The 16,371-nt window shown below is 40.0% G+C and overlaps 1 protein-coding gene across 4 annotated transcripts in view; it reads left to right on the top strand.

Moving 5' to 3' along the window:
• Window positions 1-16,201, top strand: part of dscaml1 (Down syndrome cell adhesion molecule like 1) — a 97,500-nt gene extending 81,299 nt beyond the window's left edge. For 2 of the 4 annotated variants that reach the window (XM_072690708.1, XM_072690705.1), the window contains exons 19-33: window positions 328-483; window positions 2,156-2,295; window positions 4,510-4,663; window positions 5,488-5,605; window positions 5,858-6,021; window positions 6,136-6,234; window positions 6,890-7,078; window positions 7,258-7,545; window positions 7,781-7,936; window positions 8,093-8,123; window positions 8,281-8,399; window positions 8,509-8,661; window positions 8,772-8,966; window positions 9,128-9,439; window positions 11,742-16,201. In XM_072690708.1, coding sequence (XP_072546809.1) covers window positions 328-483; window positions 2,156-2,295; window positions 4,510-4,663; window positions 5,488-5,605; window positions 5,858-6,021; window positions 6,136-6,234; window positions 6,890-7,078; window positions 7,258-7,545; window positions 7,781-7,936; window positions 8,093-8,123; window positions 8,281-8,399; window positions 8,509-8,661; window positions 8,772-8,966; window positions 9,128-9,439; window positions 11,742-12,283 — 2,816 coding nt within the window. In that variant the 3' untranslated portion in view covers window positions 12,284-16,201. Of the gene's footprint in view, window positions 1-327; window positions 484-2,155; window positions 2,296-4,509; window positions 4,664-5,487; window positions 5,606-5,857; window positions 6,022-6,135; window positions 6,235-6,889; window positions 7,079-7,257; window positions 7,546-7,780; window positions 7,937-8,092; window positions 8,124-8,277; window positions 8,400-8,508; window positions 8,662-8,771; window positions 8,967-9,127; window positions 9,440-11,741 lie in introns of all 4 variants that reach the window. The other 2 variants (XM_072690707.1, XM_072690704.1) reach the window with 1 other exon arrangement.
• Window positions 16,202-16,371: the final 170 nt, after the last annotated feature.

The raw sequence follows: 16,371 nt of genomic DNA, 5'->3' as shown, positions 1-16,371 counted from the left end.
GTTGTTTGAAGCTACAGTAATATTAATTGTGCTTATATTGGACATGCATATTGGGTTTTACAATCACTTTCTTATATATATAAGATGTTATAATCATTTCTTAATTTATGAAAGTCAGCAACCTTTTGTGTCATTTCATTTGTGTATTGTCTGACTCTTTCCCTGTTGATAAATTAATAGACATGACCTGTGTGTATGTGTGTGTATTACTTAAGAGAATAATGTTGTTTTTTTATTTTATTCATTTGTTTCCATCAAGAAGCTATATGGCTGTGGTTGAGTTGTTAAAACTTACTTGTTAACCCACCCCCTATTGCTACTTCTCAGAATGGGGTGAGATGCAGAACATCACTACTACACGAGAGCAAGTAGAGCTGAAGGGCTTGGAGAAATTCACCAACTACAGTGTCCAAGTGCTGGCTTATACACAGGCAGGGGACGGGGTTCGCAGCAATGTCCTGTACATACAGACCCGAGAGGACCGTGAGTAAAAACTTGAAGAACCATCTTCCAGACCTTGACTTTCACTCTTGTTATGAGATGATCAGTGATATTTGCTTGCTCCATTATGTTTAACTTGTCTGTGTACATTCTCTTTAACAGACACAATTGTTTAGGCACACTCAAACACTTTTTCACAGTGTCCCCTTTACTGTGTCTTCATGTTTAAGAATGTATGTTTAAAGGAGAGATGGGAAGGGATTGGAAGCATGGAAATGGGAGTGGAGTAAGCTAGATGCTGGATTCTGGATCCCATCACCCTGGCAATTACAACACATTTAAGCTCTGATTACCACTGCTAATGAGAATTAAAACGGCAAAGGGCAAGAGGCTTGAAGTGTGAGTGCATGTGTCTGTGTCAAAGCCCAGCCCAACCTATCACCCAACACAAGGAGAGGGATTAATTCTTTGTGGATTAGTAGGCATTAGGTTTTGTGCTTACATTGGTGGGCATAGGATTAGACCCTATCTGTCTCTTCCCTTTTCTTGGGGAGGGGGCTTTCAGGGGAGTCTGAAAAAGTGATATCTAGTTAACAAGGGAGAGACAGGGGAGAAGTGGAAAAGTATAAGCACCCAAGCCTCTTCCTTTCCAGTGTGTGTGAGGGAGAAAGAGAGAGGGGGAGAGAATGAAAGATAAAGAGAGAAGTATTGGGTTTGTATGCATAGTTTGTGTCATTCATTTTCCCAAAGAAATTTATATTTCTGTTACATTATTTTCTCTGTATAAAAAGTAATTAACCATTTACTCATTCAATTTAAACATGCATTCTACACCTGACCGAAGAATTAGGTGTGCAAGTACAGGGAGAACGTAAAGCAGTAGAGCAGTAAGGCCTTATAAAAGGCCTTATAAAATGATTGCACTTTAAATCAGTTGAATGTTCATGCTGCTCTTGGGTTATAGCCCTGCCCCCCAGCTTTAACATGCTGAGGTGCATAACGACTCTGAGCAACTGCCCTTTATGCTACACCTGAAGTCCATCAGAGTTTAAAGGATAACATTTTCATTGCAAAAAAAAATTTATATATGTTGCTATTTTTTTGTGGTGCGTATAAGTTTAACACACCACAGAATGCTAAAACTCTAATTTTTATTAGCCTATATATAGGAACATGGATTGCCTGATATGGTTGTGGAAAAAAGTATTCAAGGCTTAAATGTTTACTGTATACAGTTACAGTACATAGGGTTGCTGTTTGCCTGTGCTTAAATGTGCATAGACCCACCCACATAAAACATGAGACAGACAGTAAGGGACAGTTAGTCTCTGGAAAAAAAACAGATCTGCACACTATGTGTCAAGATGAACATATGTTACCATGCCAACATCTGTCCCTCCAGCTCTCTCTCTCTTTCTCTCTCTTCTTTTTTTCTTTTTCTTTTGCTCTTTTTTCCGGGTACTTACTTGGCAGAGCTTCTTAAAATTAAAGGCTAAGTCTAGCAAAGCCACAAACAGTCCAGCCCACTTGGACTACACACACCCACAAATGCTATACAAACAGGCCCTCGCATACACACCTTCCTGTGTACACACATTAACAATGCAGAGCATGCAGTGTACTTATATATACCAGAAATGTATGTAAAGCTTTCTCAGTGATGTGATAAATCACTTAATGTATTTCATTTTTTTTTTTCCTCTTGCCATGTTAGACCCGGGCCCTCCAGCAGGCATCAAAGCGGTCCCCTCATCTGCCACCAGTGTGGTGGTATCCTGGCTTCCCCCTAATAAGCCTAATGGCATCATCCGTAAATACACCATTTACTGCTCTAGCCCTGGTTCTGGCCAACCGGTAAGACACAAAATGGGGCGCATATATGACATCTGTGTTTTCTGTGCTTTGTTTTGTGTGTGTATTATGTAAGTTCTGTAGCTCTGTATCTTTTTCCTGTCCGCATTATCTGCAATTTTAATTTGCCTGTGATGAGTGTTTCTGATTGTACAGGCCAGTGCTGCAGTATCAGCAGGATGTGTGTGTGTGAAAGAGAGAGAGAGAGTGAAAATGAGAGCCTCATGCTGCAGTGTGTGCGTGCAAGCTCACTCTCCCCCTCTCATTTGCATATCTGTGTCTCATCACGTTGCCTAGACAACCTCATCTGTTCATCAGCGAGGGCAGAAAACAAGCTGACAATACACACACACACATATACACACACACACACCCCTCAGAGGCTCTATCACATTTATAACCTACTCCTTTGCAAACACACTCATACCCACAGACATACACATGCACATGCACAATTTGTGTACTTTCACACTGAATTAATGTACCTGTCCAGACATACACACACACACACACTCTTCCTACTCGTTTTTCCTCATTCACAAATCTCTTACTCTCTCTCTCTTTCTCTCTCTCTCTCTTTCTCACTCTTCCTCCCTCTCTGGCCTCTTGCAGAGCATGTGGTGATTACTATGTAAATGAGTGTGAGAGGAGAAAGAGAGGGAGGGAGAGAGGGAGGGGGGGTCAGACACACCATGCAGGGAGTACTTTTGTTCCTCTTTTCATTATCTCCCTCTATCGCTCCCTGGATCACTGCTATCTCCATGCCGGAGGAATATTTCAATATCCGTTACACCACTCCACCTCCCTCTCTCTATACCTCCCTGCTTGCATTGCATGAGATAGAAGGAACGGAAAGGAGAAAATAGAAGAAGAGAGAGAAAGATAGAAGGATGTGAGAATGAGTCAGGGGTAGATGTACTCTATGCTGAAATGCGTGGTTCACTCCAGAGAGTTGATGAATAGGCTAAAGAAATGTGTTTACAAAATAGATTAGCCCACACAAAGGTGCAAAATACCTGCAAAGGAATGGAACACATCATTGAGCGTGGGATGAAGGCGTATTACTGGGTGTATTTTTGACCAGAGGTAGTGTTAAGAGTTAGTGTCAATGTCATGGCTCCTGGTTGTGTGAGGGAGGATGGAGGGGTGAGCTTATGAGCATGTGTTTGTGTGTTTCTTCGGGCTGTAGACAGAAACAGTGATGAACACAGATCTGGACAGCGGACGCATGGCTCTCTTAAACATGCAGCAATTACCAAAGGAGCTTGCAGCAAAGCCTCATAACCCTGTTTTTTTCTGTGTGTGTGTGTGTGTTAATGTGTGCAATTGTGTCCTGTGATATTTATATACTTGTGTATACACAAGCATATGTGTACGGTTGTGTGTGCGGTGTGTTTAATTACCTTATTGTATTTATGTGCCTGTGTGTGTGTGTGTAAAATATATATATATATATATATATTACACGCGTGTGCGTTTGTGTTTCAGCCCCTCCCTCTCCCATGCTGATGTGAACAGCAGATATGTACCTCTCATTAGACTAGCTCTATTGTCGGAGATGTGGGAGTCTGAGCAATTGCTGTGTCTGGGGGCATTGTCTTTCCCCTCTCATCTTAGAGTGTGAGCCCCCCTGGGTCTTCTCTGTTGCTCCCCTGGGGTGCACCACACACACACACACACTTATACGAACATACACACACACAGCTCCACATTTCCTTTTTTCAGAGATGAAAGAAACAATATGTATTGCTTGGTGGGTTATTGGAAGGATGGCATTCACTGTGAAAGACAGGGTGATACAATTTTGGTGATACAAGTAAAGATACTAGTAAGATAAGTCTTACTATCAGCATACATGGTTTTCATCAAGCGTAATAACAAGTTGCATTAAATTGTCACGATCACTTTGATTGGACTGCTTTTAGCATTCAAGCAGAGGTTGCAGAAGACTGCAATGTTTTTTCTCTTTGTTGTGGAAAAAACAATATATCCTCAGTCTGTATAATTTGCTAAGCAGTGGAAAAGTACTGGTTTTCCAGTAATGAAATTACTATATATAGTGACACCTGATTATATTATCTTACACACAACTCCACAGTTTGAATTAGCAGTTTGAATAGAAGGTTATCATCCCTGTGATCTATACAAATCCATATAAAGTGAGGCATCTAGAATTGGTCAATTATTTATAGTTTTATATTTTTTTCTGTCTGTCAGGCTCCCAGTGAATATGAGGCGAACCCAGAAGTGCTTTTCTACCGCATCACCCACCTGACCCGCGGCCAGCAGTACCTGATCTGGGCGGCGGCCGTCACCACAGCTGGTCGGGGCAACATCAGTGAAAAGGTCACGGTGGAGCCAGCTGGCAAAGGTGAGTCCCACAGGTGGCAAGCAATAGAAAAACAGATCTAAACCTAAAGATCAGCATACACTTATTTTTTTGTATGTAACACATTACTGGTTCACTTTTATTCATTCTGCATTAAAGGAAGTGAATGCTGAGAAAAAGGCAATGATGGGAAGGACCTTAAGATCATTCTAGGTCATTCCATGTCAGTGTGATATTCTTTTCCCTTCTATCTGTCATGCTCCTTCTTTATCTGTCTATTCTTCCTTGACTGATGAAGGAATACTGTGTTGGTAATTATGTGATGAGGAGCAAAGGGCACTAAACGAAGGAGGACAAGATGGATGGAGAAATGGCAGCTCATGACCTGGCCAGTATAGTGGACAATAGGGAGAATAGAGAGGAAGAAAATTAAGGCAGCAGTTTAATCAATACTTCCTGGATTAGTGTGTAAAAGAGAGGGAATGCATGCCTTTGTATTCTTGTGTGTGAATGTGTGTATACGGTGTGTTGAGTTCTTCCATTGTCTTTGGTCTGGATACTAACAGTGTAGTGTCTGCAAGGCTGCTGCTCTCAAACTGTATTAAACCACCCAAAGAGAACAAACCTTAAGATGCATGTGCAAAAGGTAGTGAGGTAAATAAGTAAAGCAATGTATTGCATGTGTAGCATATGTGTTACTGTGAGGGCATGTTGTTTTTCTGTTGTTTTGTTTCTTTTTTATAGCAGGCTGTATTATAGGTGTGACTGATATTCCTTTTTTCTTAATTTTGGAACATTACTGTTCATTTTGCAATAGCAATTTTCTTTCTAGTGGTTACATCCTTTTCCCTCTTTCTCTCTTTCAGCTCCTGCAAAGATACTGTCTTTTGGGGGTACAGTTACAACTCCCTGGATGAAGGAGGTGCGGCTTCCATGCAGTTCAGTGGGAGAGCCAACTCCTACCATTAAATGGACCAAAGACAGGTCTGGGTCACGTTCATTTAACATCTCAATTCAATGTCTCAGTCAGACAGATTATATGTTCACAGGTTAGTCTGTGTTATAACTGTTATATAACCATTTTTCAAACTAAACATTAACACTAATCTTAGCATATCTCACTTCTTATTTTTTCTTACTCTGGGAACCCCTGGCTTTACTTTCAAATACTTAACAGATGTTAATTGCTCAACAGTGCATCATGATGGTATGTGTGTTTAATATTAAATCCTGCAGCGAGGACTCTGCTATACCAGTCACTCAGGATGGCCACCGAAACATTCTGGCAAATGGGACACTGGTGCTGCGCTCAGTGAAAGCAGAAGACTCTGGGTACTACACCTGCACAGCCACAAACACGTTGGGGTTCGATACTATTATCATTAACCTGGTAGTGCAAGGTAAGTTCTCAACACTCTTTAACAGCCTTGAATTTTTATATTGAAATAGAACTGTGTGGCAATTTGTGAAACTAAATATGTAACTTTCTATGTATGTGTGTATGTGTATCTCAGTTCCCCCAGACCAGCCACGTTTGACAGTCTCCACTACCTCAACCTCTTCTATTACTCTGGCCTGGATTCCAGGAGATAATGGAGGAAGTTCTATTAGAGGTAGACCTCCAGTTTCTTTTTTTTCTTTTACTCCCTGTCCTTATTTGTCTCTCTCCTGATGCTGTCTCCTTTGGTCTCTCTCTCTACTTTTGTTAGCTCTTTCTTTTAATTATAATAATTTAATGTGCATATACTGTATACATATTCACATCTGATGTTTGTCTGCTTATTAATTAGTTCCTCAGTTATTTGTGATCCCTTGATAAGTATTTATAAGGTCTATAAACCTTGTATTCCCTTGTTCGAAAAGTGAGGAAAACATGAACATCATTTTAATGTGGTGCATTTGTTTTGCCATCTGCCACAGTTTAAGAAATATACCAAATCCTGCCCACTGATAATGGCCGTGAATCAATTCCATATTGTGCTGCCATTTGCATACCTGCTCATTCAGCATCTTTCAGTCTCTCTGTGTATATCTATATTTTAGTGAGGGTCATCTGTAGTATCTCTGCACCCTCTAGTGGTCAAAAGGCAATACTACTATGCCACAGATTTTATCCATTTTACCTTAAGAACGACATAGTCCATTTTACAACAAATTATATTTTTTACTGATATTTCATAATAAATTCTCAGAAATAGCCTTGCTCGTCCTGAACCCATGTAGACATTATGTTTGTATGTGTGTTCGCGTCTGTGTATTGGTTTGTAGGCTTTGTACTGCAGTATTCTGTGGATAACACAGAGGAGTGGAGAGATGTGTTTATTAGCTCCAGTGAGCGCTCCTTTAAGTTGGATAACCTCCGCTGTGGCACCTGGTATAAAGTCAAGCTAGCAGCCAAGAATAGCGTGGGCGCTGGACGGATAAGTGAGATCATTGAAGCAAAGACTCATGGCAGAGGTATGGAAGCCAACTTTATTATGTTTTTTATACTTTTAATATCTGTAAGAGGCTCATGTAAGTCCTTTAATATGTAGGTTCTCTACACAGGACCTATATCAATTAAGTATGACTAAGTCTTAAAGGCCAATCCAAAATACTCGTTTATATTCAGTTTATATACTTTCCCCCCTTTACAGAGCCACAATTCAACAAGGACCAGCCCCTTTTCACCCACATCAACTCCACCCATGCCCGGCTCAATCTGCAGGGGTGGACGAGTGGTGGATGCCCCATCAACGCTGTACTTCTGGATTTCCGACCTAAAGGGACCTGGGCATGGCAGAGTGTACGCACTAACGCCACAGCAGACATATTTCTGGCTGAACTACGGGAGGCCACCTGGTATGAGCTGAAGATGAAGGCCTGCAACAGTGCAGGCTGTGGCAACCAGACGTCCCAGTTCGCAACGCTAGACTATGATGGCAGTGAGTCGGTCAATCAGAATAAAATTGTTGTGTTATTGCATAGTCATAGTATATATTTTAGTCTATTAGAAATGATGCATGCAGCAGTATGTTACTGATTTGTATGGATCATGGATCTTTTACCATAGCTAAAAAGACACTTTGTTTAATTTAGATAGGAGAGAAGGTAGTGTATCAAAACACAAACATGTATATGTTCTCTTATCACTGATTCTTCTGTTTGCCAATTCTATAGGCACAATTCCACCGATCAAATCTGCACGGGGGGAGGGCGATGATGTGAAGAAGCTATTTTCCATAGGCTCTCCTGTCATTCTGGTTACACTGGGCATGGCGCTCCTGTTCATCATTCGAAAGAAGCGCAAAGAAAAGAGGCTGAAGAGACTAAGAGGTGAGAGAGAGAGATTGCTAAAGAGATGAATTGTGATATGAAAGGAGAAAAAATGGCAGATGAAGAGAAAGACAGAAAACACATTGAAAATGCCACTTAATATCCAAAATAAATATCCTAAATAAGTAATTCTCTGTTTCTGATGCTCTTGTTCAGATGCTAAAAGTTTGGCAGAGATGCTAATCAGGTAAGAATACACTGAACCTGCACAATTTTGTATAATTAGTGTTCAAGTGGGACTGAGTATGTAGTTTTTTTTGTGTGAGAACAGTAGCAATACTTTTTTTTTCTTGCTTGTGTTTGTGTGTGTGTCTGTCTGTCTGTCTGTTTTGCATCTGGAGCAGTAAGAACAATCGCAGCTTTGACACCCCAGTAAAGGGCCCACCGCAAGGGCCACGGCTTCACATAGATATCCCACGCGTACAGCTTCTCATTGAGGACAAGGAGGGAATCAAACAAATTGGTCAGTTATGTCAGCTGTGTGTTTGTGTGTGATTTATAATATCTCTTTCTCTGTTTGCATGACTTGGCAAAATTATCTTATTTGATTTTCCTCTTTGGTATCTCTTTAGGTGAAGACAAAGCCACAATTCCTGTGACAGATACAGAGTTCAGTCAATCTGTGAACCCTCAGAGCTTCTGCACAGGCGTGTCCGTGCATCACCCTGCCCTCATTCAGAACACTGGCCCCTTGATTGACATGTCCGACATTAGACCTGGAACCAGTAAGTTATTAGTCAGATTTTATTACTCAAAAAAGAACAGTGTTTTTTAAAAGTAAATGCAAGTGCAATCTTCTTTTCTCTGTGGTAATATATCCCTGGTCATTTTTCAGACCCAGTGTCAAGGAAAAGTGTCAAGTCAGCTCACAGTACAAGAAACCGCTACTCAAGCCAGTGGACACTGACAAAATGCCAGGCATCCACGCCTGCCCGTACCCTGACATCCGATTGGCGTACCGTAGGCTCCCAGCATGGCATCACTGTCACAGAAAGTGACAGTTACAGTGCCAGCCTGTCCCAAGACACGGGTACATACACCTTTGTCCAATAAGACATTTGTCATTTAGACTTTAAAGTTCACTTGACAAACTGTATGAAATTTAAGTGCTCATTTTGTAAACTAATAGAACATTTTCCTAATCATCTGTTGTATTCACCTCACTCCCTGGGACTCTGATTTATGTTTCAGACAAAGGCCGTAACAGCATGGTATCCACAGAGAGCGCTTCTTCCACATACGAGGAACTGGCCCGTGCATACGAGCATGCAAAGCTGGAGGAGCATCTACAGCATGCTAAATTTGAGATCACAGAGTGCTTTATTTCAGACAGTTCTTCCGACCAGATGACCACAGGCACAAATGACAATGCCGACAGCATGACATCCATGAGCACACCATCTGAGCCAGGCATCTGCCGCTTTACGGCATCACCACCAAAACCACAGGATTACGACCGTGGCAAAAACGTAGCGGTGCCCATCCCACACCGTGCCAACAAGAGTGAGTTTTAACCATAATGTCTTCTTAAGGTGTTTGCTCTCAAACGTTGACATTACTAACAACAAACGACAAAATCCTGTTCATTGTTAGTAATTGTTAGTAGAACAGTTCTGATAAACTTTGTAATCAGTCAATTTGAGCTGTGTTATGCCAATTCAACAATATTCGTAATGTTACTCCGTACTTAGTAACCAACCAACCTCCAAAGATTGTAAATCAGCCCAATAGAAAAACAAAACAAAGTGTTCTGAGCAGACTTTCTGCAGCCACAAATTCACTGATGTAACTTTTTTTGAATGGTCCTTTTTATATGAAATAAACTCATTTTGTAACGAAACAACAATATATTATATATACTGTTGTGGACAGATAGAAGAAAACTAAAATATGGTGCAGACATTTTATTTCTTTTTTTCTAGTATCAGCACTGTTAAAATGATACATTATTAGTGAAGCAGTAGGGACACATCTGAATACTTTCAGTTGATGTTGTTGTTGATGGCATTCTTTTACTGGATTTTAATTGGATTAGGTTTTGGTTAGACCAGGGTTAGAAAGTATTAAAATGCATTCATCTTACTAATGAAAGTAACTTTGATAGCAACACAATACGATAACAACACAATAGCCATGTCAGTGCTGAGAATGACCTACCACCCAAATAATGCTCTGTGGTGGCCCTGTGGGGTCCTGAGGGGGTATGCAGATAAACAGATGGCCTACAGTTTGTAATAAATTCCTACAGTTTGTAACTACAAAGTGTTTCTATAAGGTAAGTGAAGCTGATAAAATGAGTATAGAAACTCAGCTCAGCCTGCTTCTTCCGCAAGTAGGCTGAGCTACATGACCCTTGCCCTGTGGTGCCACCACGCGAGGCCTTACTGATGTTCATGTTGCTATCAAATAATGTATATAATAAGCTCATATACAGGAATAATGCACTTTACTCCTGAATGACTACTTAAAAATAAAGTTTAATGTAGTACTTTCTTGAATCTAATACAATTGGACAAGTGTTGTTCTCACATATGTCCGTGGTCAGTCATGGCAGTCTTAGTGTTATTTATAGTGATCATCCTACTACTGAATGGCAAAGTATGCAGCACTGGAAGTGCTTAATGGTGTTAAATCAGGTGAGCTGGGGGCATCTAGTAGAAATCAAGGAGCCAAGCTTTGTTCTTCAATCTAGCTCACAAGATCTCACCTACTTTCTTCAAAATGAGAAATTCTTGTTACTAATAGAGTGTTTAGGTTTGCTTGCCTCTGTTCTAATGTGATATTGTGTTTTCACTAGCAAGCAGGAACACTCATATTGTGAAGATGTTTTTAACAAATGTTCTTACCAACCAGCTACTTCATTCAAACAACCTTTTTGTTTCTATACTCATTGCCCATTTTATCAGCTTCACTTACCTTATAGAAACACTTTGTAGTTACAAACTGTATGGATTTACAAAATGTAGGCCATCTGTTTATCTGCATACTTTGTTAGCCTCCCTTCAGTGGTCAGGACCCCACAGGACCACCACCACAGAGCTGGCATTATTTGGGTGGTAGGTCATTCTCTGACATGGCAGTGGTGTGTTAATGTTGCACTGGTACGGGTGAATACAGTGGTGCTGCTGGAGCACTGGACAATCACTGTGTCCACTCACTGTCGTAATGTAATGATATAAGTAATACCTGGTCTGCGGTGGGCCTCTGGGGTCCTGATAATTGAAAAGAGGGTGACAAAGTATGCAGAGAGACAGTAGAAATATAGACAGAAAGTGGAGCTGATAAAATGAATAGTGAATATAGAAACATTTTTAAATGGAGCATTTTTGCATTTTCCTACTGAAATTAGGCAGATTTTTTTTTTACTGTATTTATGTTTAAGCTGTTGGACAAAGGGGCAAAAGTTTAAGTAAAATGATATGCACAGATTATGTGCTGGTGCTTCACTTACCTTATCGAAACACTGGAGCATCGATGTGGTCAGAAGTATATTTTTCTGGGCAAAGAGTTTTGCATCCTGTAGGTTAATTACACTTAAAGCTTATGATGTTTTGACTGTTTGTAGTCTGTTACTGTTGGTTTGTTAGTTTAGTCAAGTGAAATTCATGTGTATGGTGCTATTTAACAACAGGTATTATTTATTGTTACACAGCAGCTTTACAGTGATGCAAGCTCTCAGGGAACAAGTCAATATAATTAGTTTGTGATAGTAGTAATAGCTTCAGTAAAGGACACTGCAGGTTAATGTTATGTCCATGTCAGTAGTTCTTTCCTTTGAAATTGATTATTTTTCTCTCTGCCCCAGGCGAGTACTGTAACCTACCCCTATACATGAAGACAGATCCTTTCTTCCGCAAGCAGGCTGAGCTACATGACCCTTGCCCTGTGGTGCCACCACGTGAGGCCTCCATTCGAGGATTGGCAGCACGAGCCTACCACACACAGGGCCGCCACATGACATTAGACCCGTCCAAACAGCCATCCTTGACGCTGGGCCATGGTGGCCTGAGTAGCCTGACCAGTTCAGGGGCTTCAGGGGCTTCAGGCCCAGCCTCAAGCACCACCACAGGTGGATCAAGCATTAGCTCGGGCACTGCCACATTGCCCCAGAGGACTCTCACCATGCCTAGCTCTTCATCCACCTCCTCGGCTGGTCAAAGCACCAGTGCAGCCGCTGCTGCAGCAAGTGCTGTTGCCGGCACAGGCTCCACAGTGGGAAGTGGTGTGGCTGGCAGCTCCAAGGTTGGGGGCTCGAGGGACTCTCTGCTGGAGAGCAGCTCATCTGGCTTGGGAAGACTGCAGAAGCAGAGTGCCGGGGCATATTCAAAGTCCTACACGCTGGTGTAGTTTCTTTCTTTCCCTTCACACAAAAGTTACATATATAAACACACCATCACATACATCTGGAGCTTGCCTAGCACAGGGTGGGACTGCACTGGCTGGGCTTGTCCACCACAGGGGTCTTTCTTTGTCTGTCTGTGTGTCTGTCTCTCTCTCTTACACTCTCATCTCTCTCGTTCTCTATCTCTCTGTCTCTAACTCTCTCTTTCTATCTCCATCTCTTTGCCTTTTGCATTCTTTTAAACCTTTCCCTACTGACCTATTTTCTTTTTTTATTTCTTTTCTTATTTTTCTTCCATTACTTGTCCCTTCTTTTAGCCTTTTATTCTTCGTTTTAAACTTTGAAATCTCTGCTTACTAATTAATCATTTCTCTCTCTCTCTCTCTCTCTCTTGCCCTCTTTCTTCCTCAGTTTCACCTTTTCTTTGTCTGTCAAAGACACCTTGGACCTTATGCACGAAATACTTTCCATGTGCACTTGCTAATTTGACTTTTTGACAGTAGGAAAGCTCAAACTTTTGAGAGATATATTGTTTCACATTAAACAGTCTAGATGTTTTTAGGCTGTTGGACGTGTTTCTTTTTACATCTTTTGAAAGAGCAAAACCACGCTGCGACACATTGCCTCGGAAAGTGCTTATGCATAAAAGAATCAACCCTGGTGTCAACATATTTGCCCCTTCCTTGCCAGACTGGTCTGGACTCAGTGACTGTGGCCTAAGCCAATAGAAAATTGAGTCTTTGAGATTTTTTTTTCATGCAATTAATGACACAACATAAGTGTTATTGACTATTTTATAAACAAACAAAAAAAAGTAAAAAAAAAAAAAAAAAAATGACTGGAGCTATTTCACAGAGGATGAATGGAAACTGTTTTTTTTTTCTTCTCCATGGTTTTATTTGGATTTTTTTACCCCAAATTTCTGAATGTGTGCACTAAGGAGGAGAGCGTGGATTCTCAGAGTTTTCTCAAGCCTGTGTGTGTGTGCCTGTGTGTGCATGTGTGTTTATATATGTAAATATATATGTACACATGTGGTCAGCACACACCAGAAAACTGTCATATATGAGCCAGATCTTTGTTTTTATTGATGTAGAGAGAAGAAGGAAGAAGTCACTATTCAATAGTGTCAAAGGTGTGGCATGTGAAGGGCCTGTATTCTGTATTCTGCCCTGTTTCAATAGTGAGTTACACTATTTCCAAGCTGTAGAGAAAAAAAGAGGAAATTGTTTAAGAGAGAATGAAAATTATTGTGTGTGTGTTTAAGAGGTGAACAGACCTTCCATCTCCTACTCCTGGTCTCCTCCTTCATATGCTCTCTTTTTGATGTTTGTAAGTTTAACCTGTCTGTGATAGATGCCATACAACCCACATTTCCCCTCAACCCAACCTTCCTCATCCTCACTGTGAACACCTTAAAGCCTCTCCTGAATGGACAAAGTGTGGGTCTGTCAAAAAAATGAGACAGAGAGAGGATATGCTCACACAAAATAAAGACAGGTAAGAACAGAGGCAGATGGAGAGAATGAACATGGGAACAGAGCAGGAGAGATATATGCTGTTGCTGAGTAGCTTTTCTGCATTTGTTAATCATTTTTTTCTTTAAACGTTACTTTCTTTTCCCACCAGAGGGCTGTATTGGCCCTTGTTATTCTGCAGCGATATAGACACTAGATTTAGGTAGTATAGTGGGGTGACAAAGGGTAGAGCAGGAGGATGAGGGTGGATAGAGGTACGAGAATAAGGGATAACGCTGGTCTCACTCATATCCTTCAAATCTTAAAATGCCTCCCTACCCCATACAAGTAATTAACATATTTAATGTATATCTTTTTCATCTGGTATCCCTTCCCTACACCTACTTGACTCCCAAAGCAAAGCCCCACTCTGAAACATCTAAAAATGAACTACTCACTGACTTCAACGGACAAAACACTACATCAGGGCTCCTGCAATACAAAATAGAAAAAAGAAAATATATTACCATGTTTCTTGCCAAAATATATATAAATATATATATATTTCTATCTAAAGATATAGTGAATATTTAAGTGGTGAGAACAGAGATATAATGCCATATCTAATTGAGTAAAGAAAAATTATATTTTAAAAAAGATCTGAAGACAATCGCTCAGTGGGAGGAGCAGCAGAATGAGAGGAAGGGTAGATCACGAGATGTGTTGGAGAGATAAACGGGTAACAAACATTAAACCCAAACAGAGAAGTATGTGAAATAGACAGAGATGTGTTTCAAGACACTGGATTCAGGATTCAGAACAAGTGTTTCAGAAAGACTGTATAGTCCAAGAAATAATTTTCATACTTTGGATAGTTTTCCCAGTGTAAACTGGATTAGAAATTAGAAGTTTAAAATTCATAAACTATGGACTATAGGAGACCTTGTGCCCCCAACTAGCTGAAACCATAAACTTCATACCCGCATTCTTTCCTATTGACTATTGAGAAATATGATTCACAATCAGTTTCACCAGAGAGCAAAACTAAATATATATTGACATTTTGCAGTGCGTTTTCACATTGAAATGATTTCCAAACACTAGTGAACTATTAGAATTACAACCACAAAGTCATTGCAAAAACAGTTGCTTTAAAGAATTCCAGATTAGATGGGTGCATAAAACATGCTTTACAAATATCAAACAGGAAACGCGAGTTGAAATCGAGTCAGAATCAGAACAACACTTTCCCTAGTGCTATGCAGCCAGTGTTGTCTAAGCAACGCTGAACTCCAGAATTGTCCCATTTGGTACCCCAAAAACCTCAAAAAGTTGTCATTCTGCTTAAAGTGTTCCTCTCATTGTTGCAAAAGCACAGAAGTCAGAAGTAAGCCCAGTGCATAGTTTTATGAACTGGTTTCATTAAGACTTTGCCGTTGTCTCTGCGGCCATACAATATTCATACTCCTTTGGATATGTCATACACATTTTGAAATATTCACTCAACCACTATAAAGCCCCCATGTGTCGTGTTTAATAAACATCCAATAAAATGATATAAAATGTTTCTTTTCTTTTAATTATTTATAGATGTAGCTGTACCCCGTTTGGTTTGTTTTGCTTTTCTTTAAATTATCGTTTATATGTTGAGAAATGCAGTTGTTACGCAACGGGGCAGGCCTGTTTAATCAGTCAAAATCAGGGACTCCTTAGCTCCAACCAATCACAGGACAAGCTGTGTTGACATTGGGCGGAGTCAGGAATCAAACTCCATCCCCACACACCCTGTTTGCCACCCACATTTATCCAGTTTGCCCAACTTCCTCAACCAATCAGATACCCTGTTTTACCCAGGCCCCTCCCATCAACATAATTTCTAATCTGCAAATAATGACTCTTGTATATAACAAAGTGTTTTGTATAAATAATTACTATTTTCGACATCTCCAGAAGAAACAAGGGCACAAAATGTCCATTAAAGGTATAACTTTAAATGTGAGGGGATTAAAAATAATAAAATATATAAAATCTAACAAAAATAACTTACACACATGATTTTTTTTTGAGGGGGGTACAATATCCCAGAAGAAAAATGTCTCGTATTTGAGTTTTTTTCCCTTCTTTAAACTGTTTTGTTTAGTTTTTTTTTTTTGCGGTCCTGTTAATTTATGTTGTTTGTTGTTTTATTTTCTTTTTTGATTTTGTTATTTCTTTGTTTTTCTGACAAAAATGGCATTGCATGCTCTGAATATTTTGCTGGTTATTAAAAGATATGGGAAAAGGAAATACAAATAATTAGGGGAAAAAAGTTTTAAAAAATGCAGAGGGGATTCATAAACTTTTATGGAAAAGTTGCTTCAATTTGCAATTGCTTGTGTTTAACTATACAGTTTTTTTCTATGAAACAAAACAAAAACAGAAAAAGAGTACTCCGACACCTTGTGCAATAAAGCTATCTTTCTATGACTGGGGGTTTTGCCTTTTGTTATTGTATTCAATTTTAATTCTAATGAAGCTGTGTTCTAGATAAATGTAGGGCATTTTCACTGTCAGTCATATTGAGTCACCTTCTTAAGAAAAAAGGTATATTTCTTAAACATTCTTGCACTATATTGTAACAATGTTAGAAATGATGG

Source organism: Salminus brasiliensis, chromosome 11, assembly GCF_030463535.1.
Source record: "Salminus brasiliensis chromosome 11, fSalBra1.hap2, whole genome shotgun sequence".
Lineage (NCBI taxonomy): Eukaryota > Metazoa > Chordata > Actinopteri > Characiformes > Bryconidae > Salminus > Salminus brasiliensis.
Note: the sequence above shows the minus strand (reverse complement) of the source record. Positions and strands in the feature narration are given on the sequence as shown.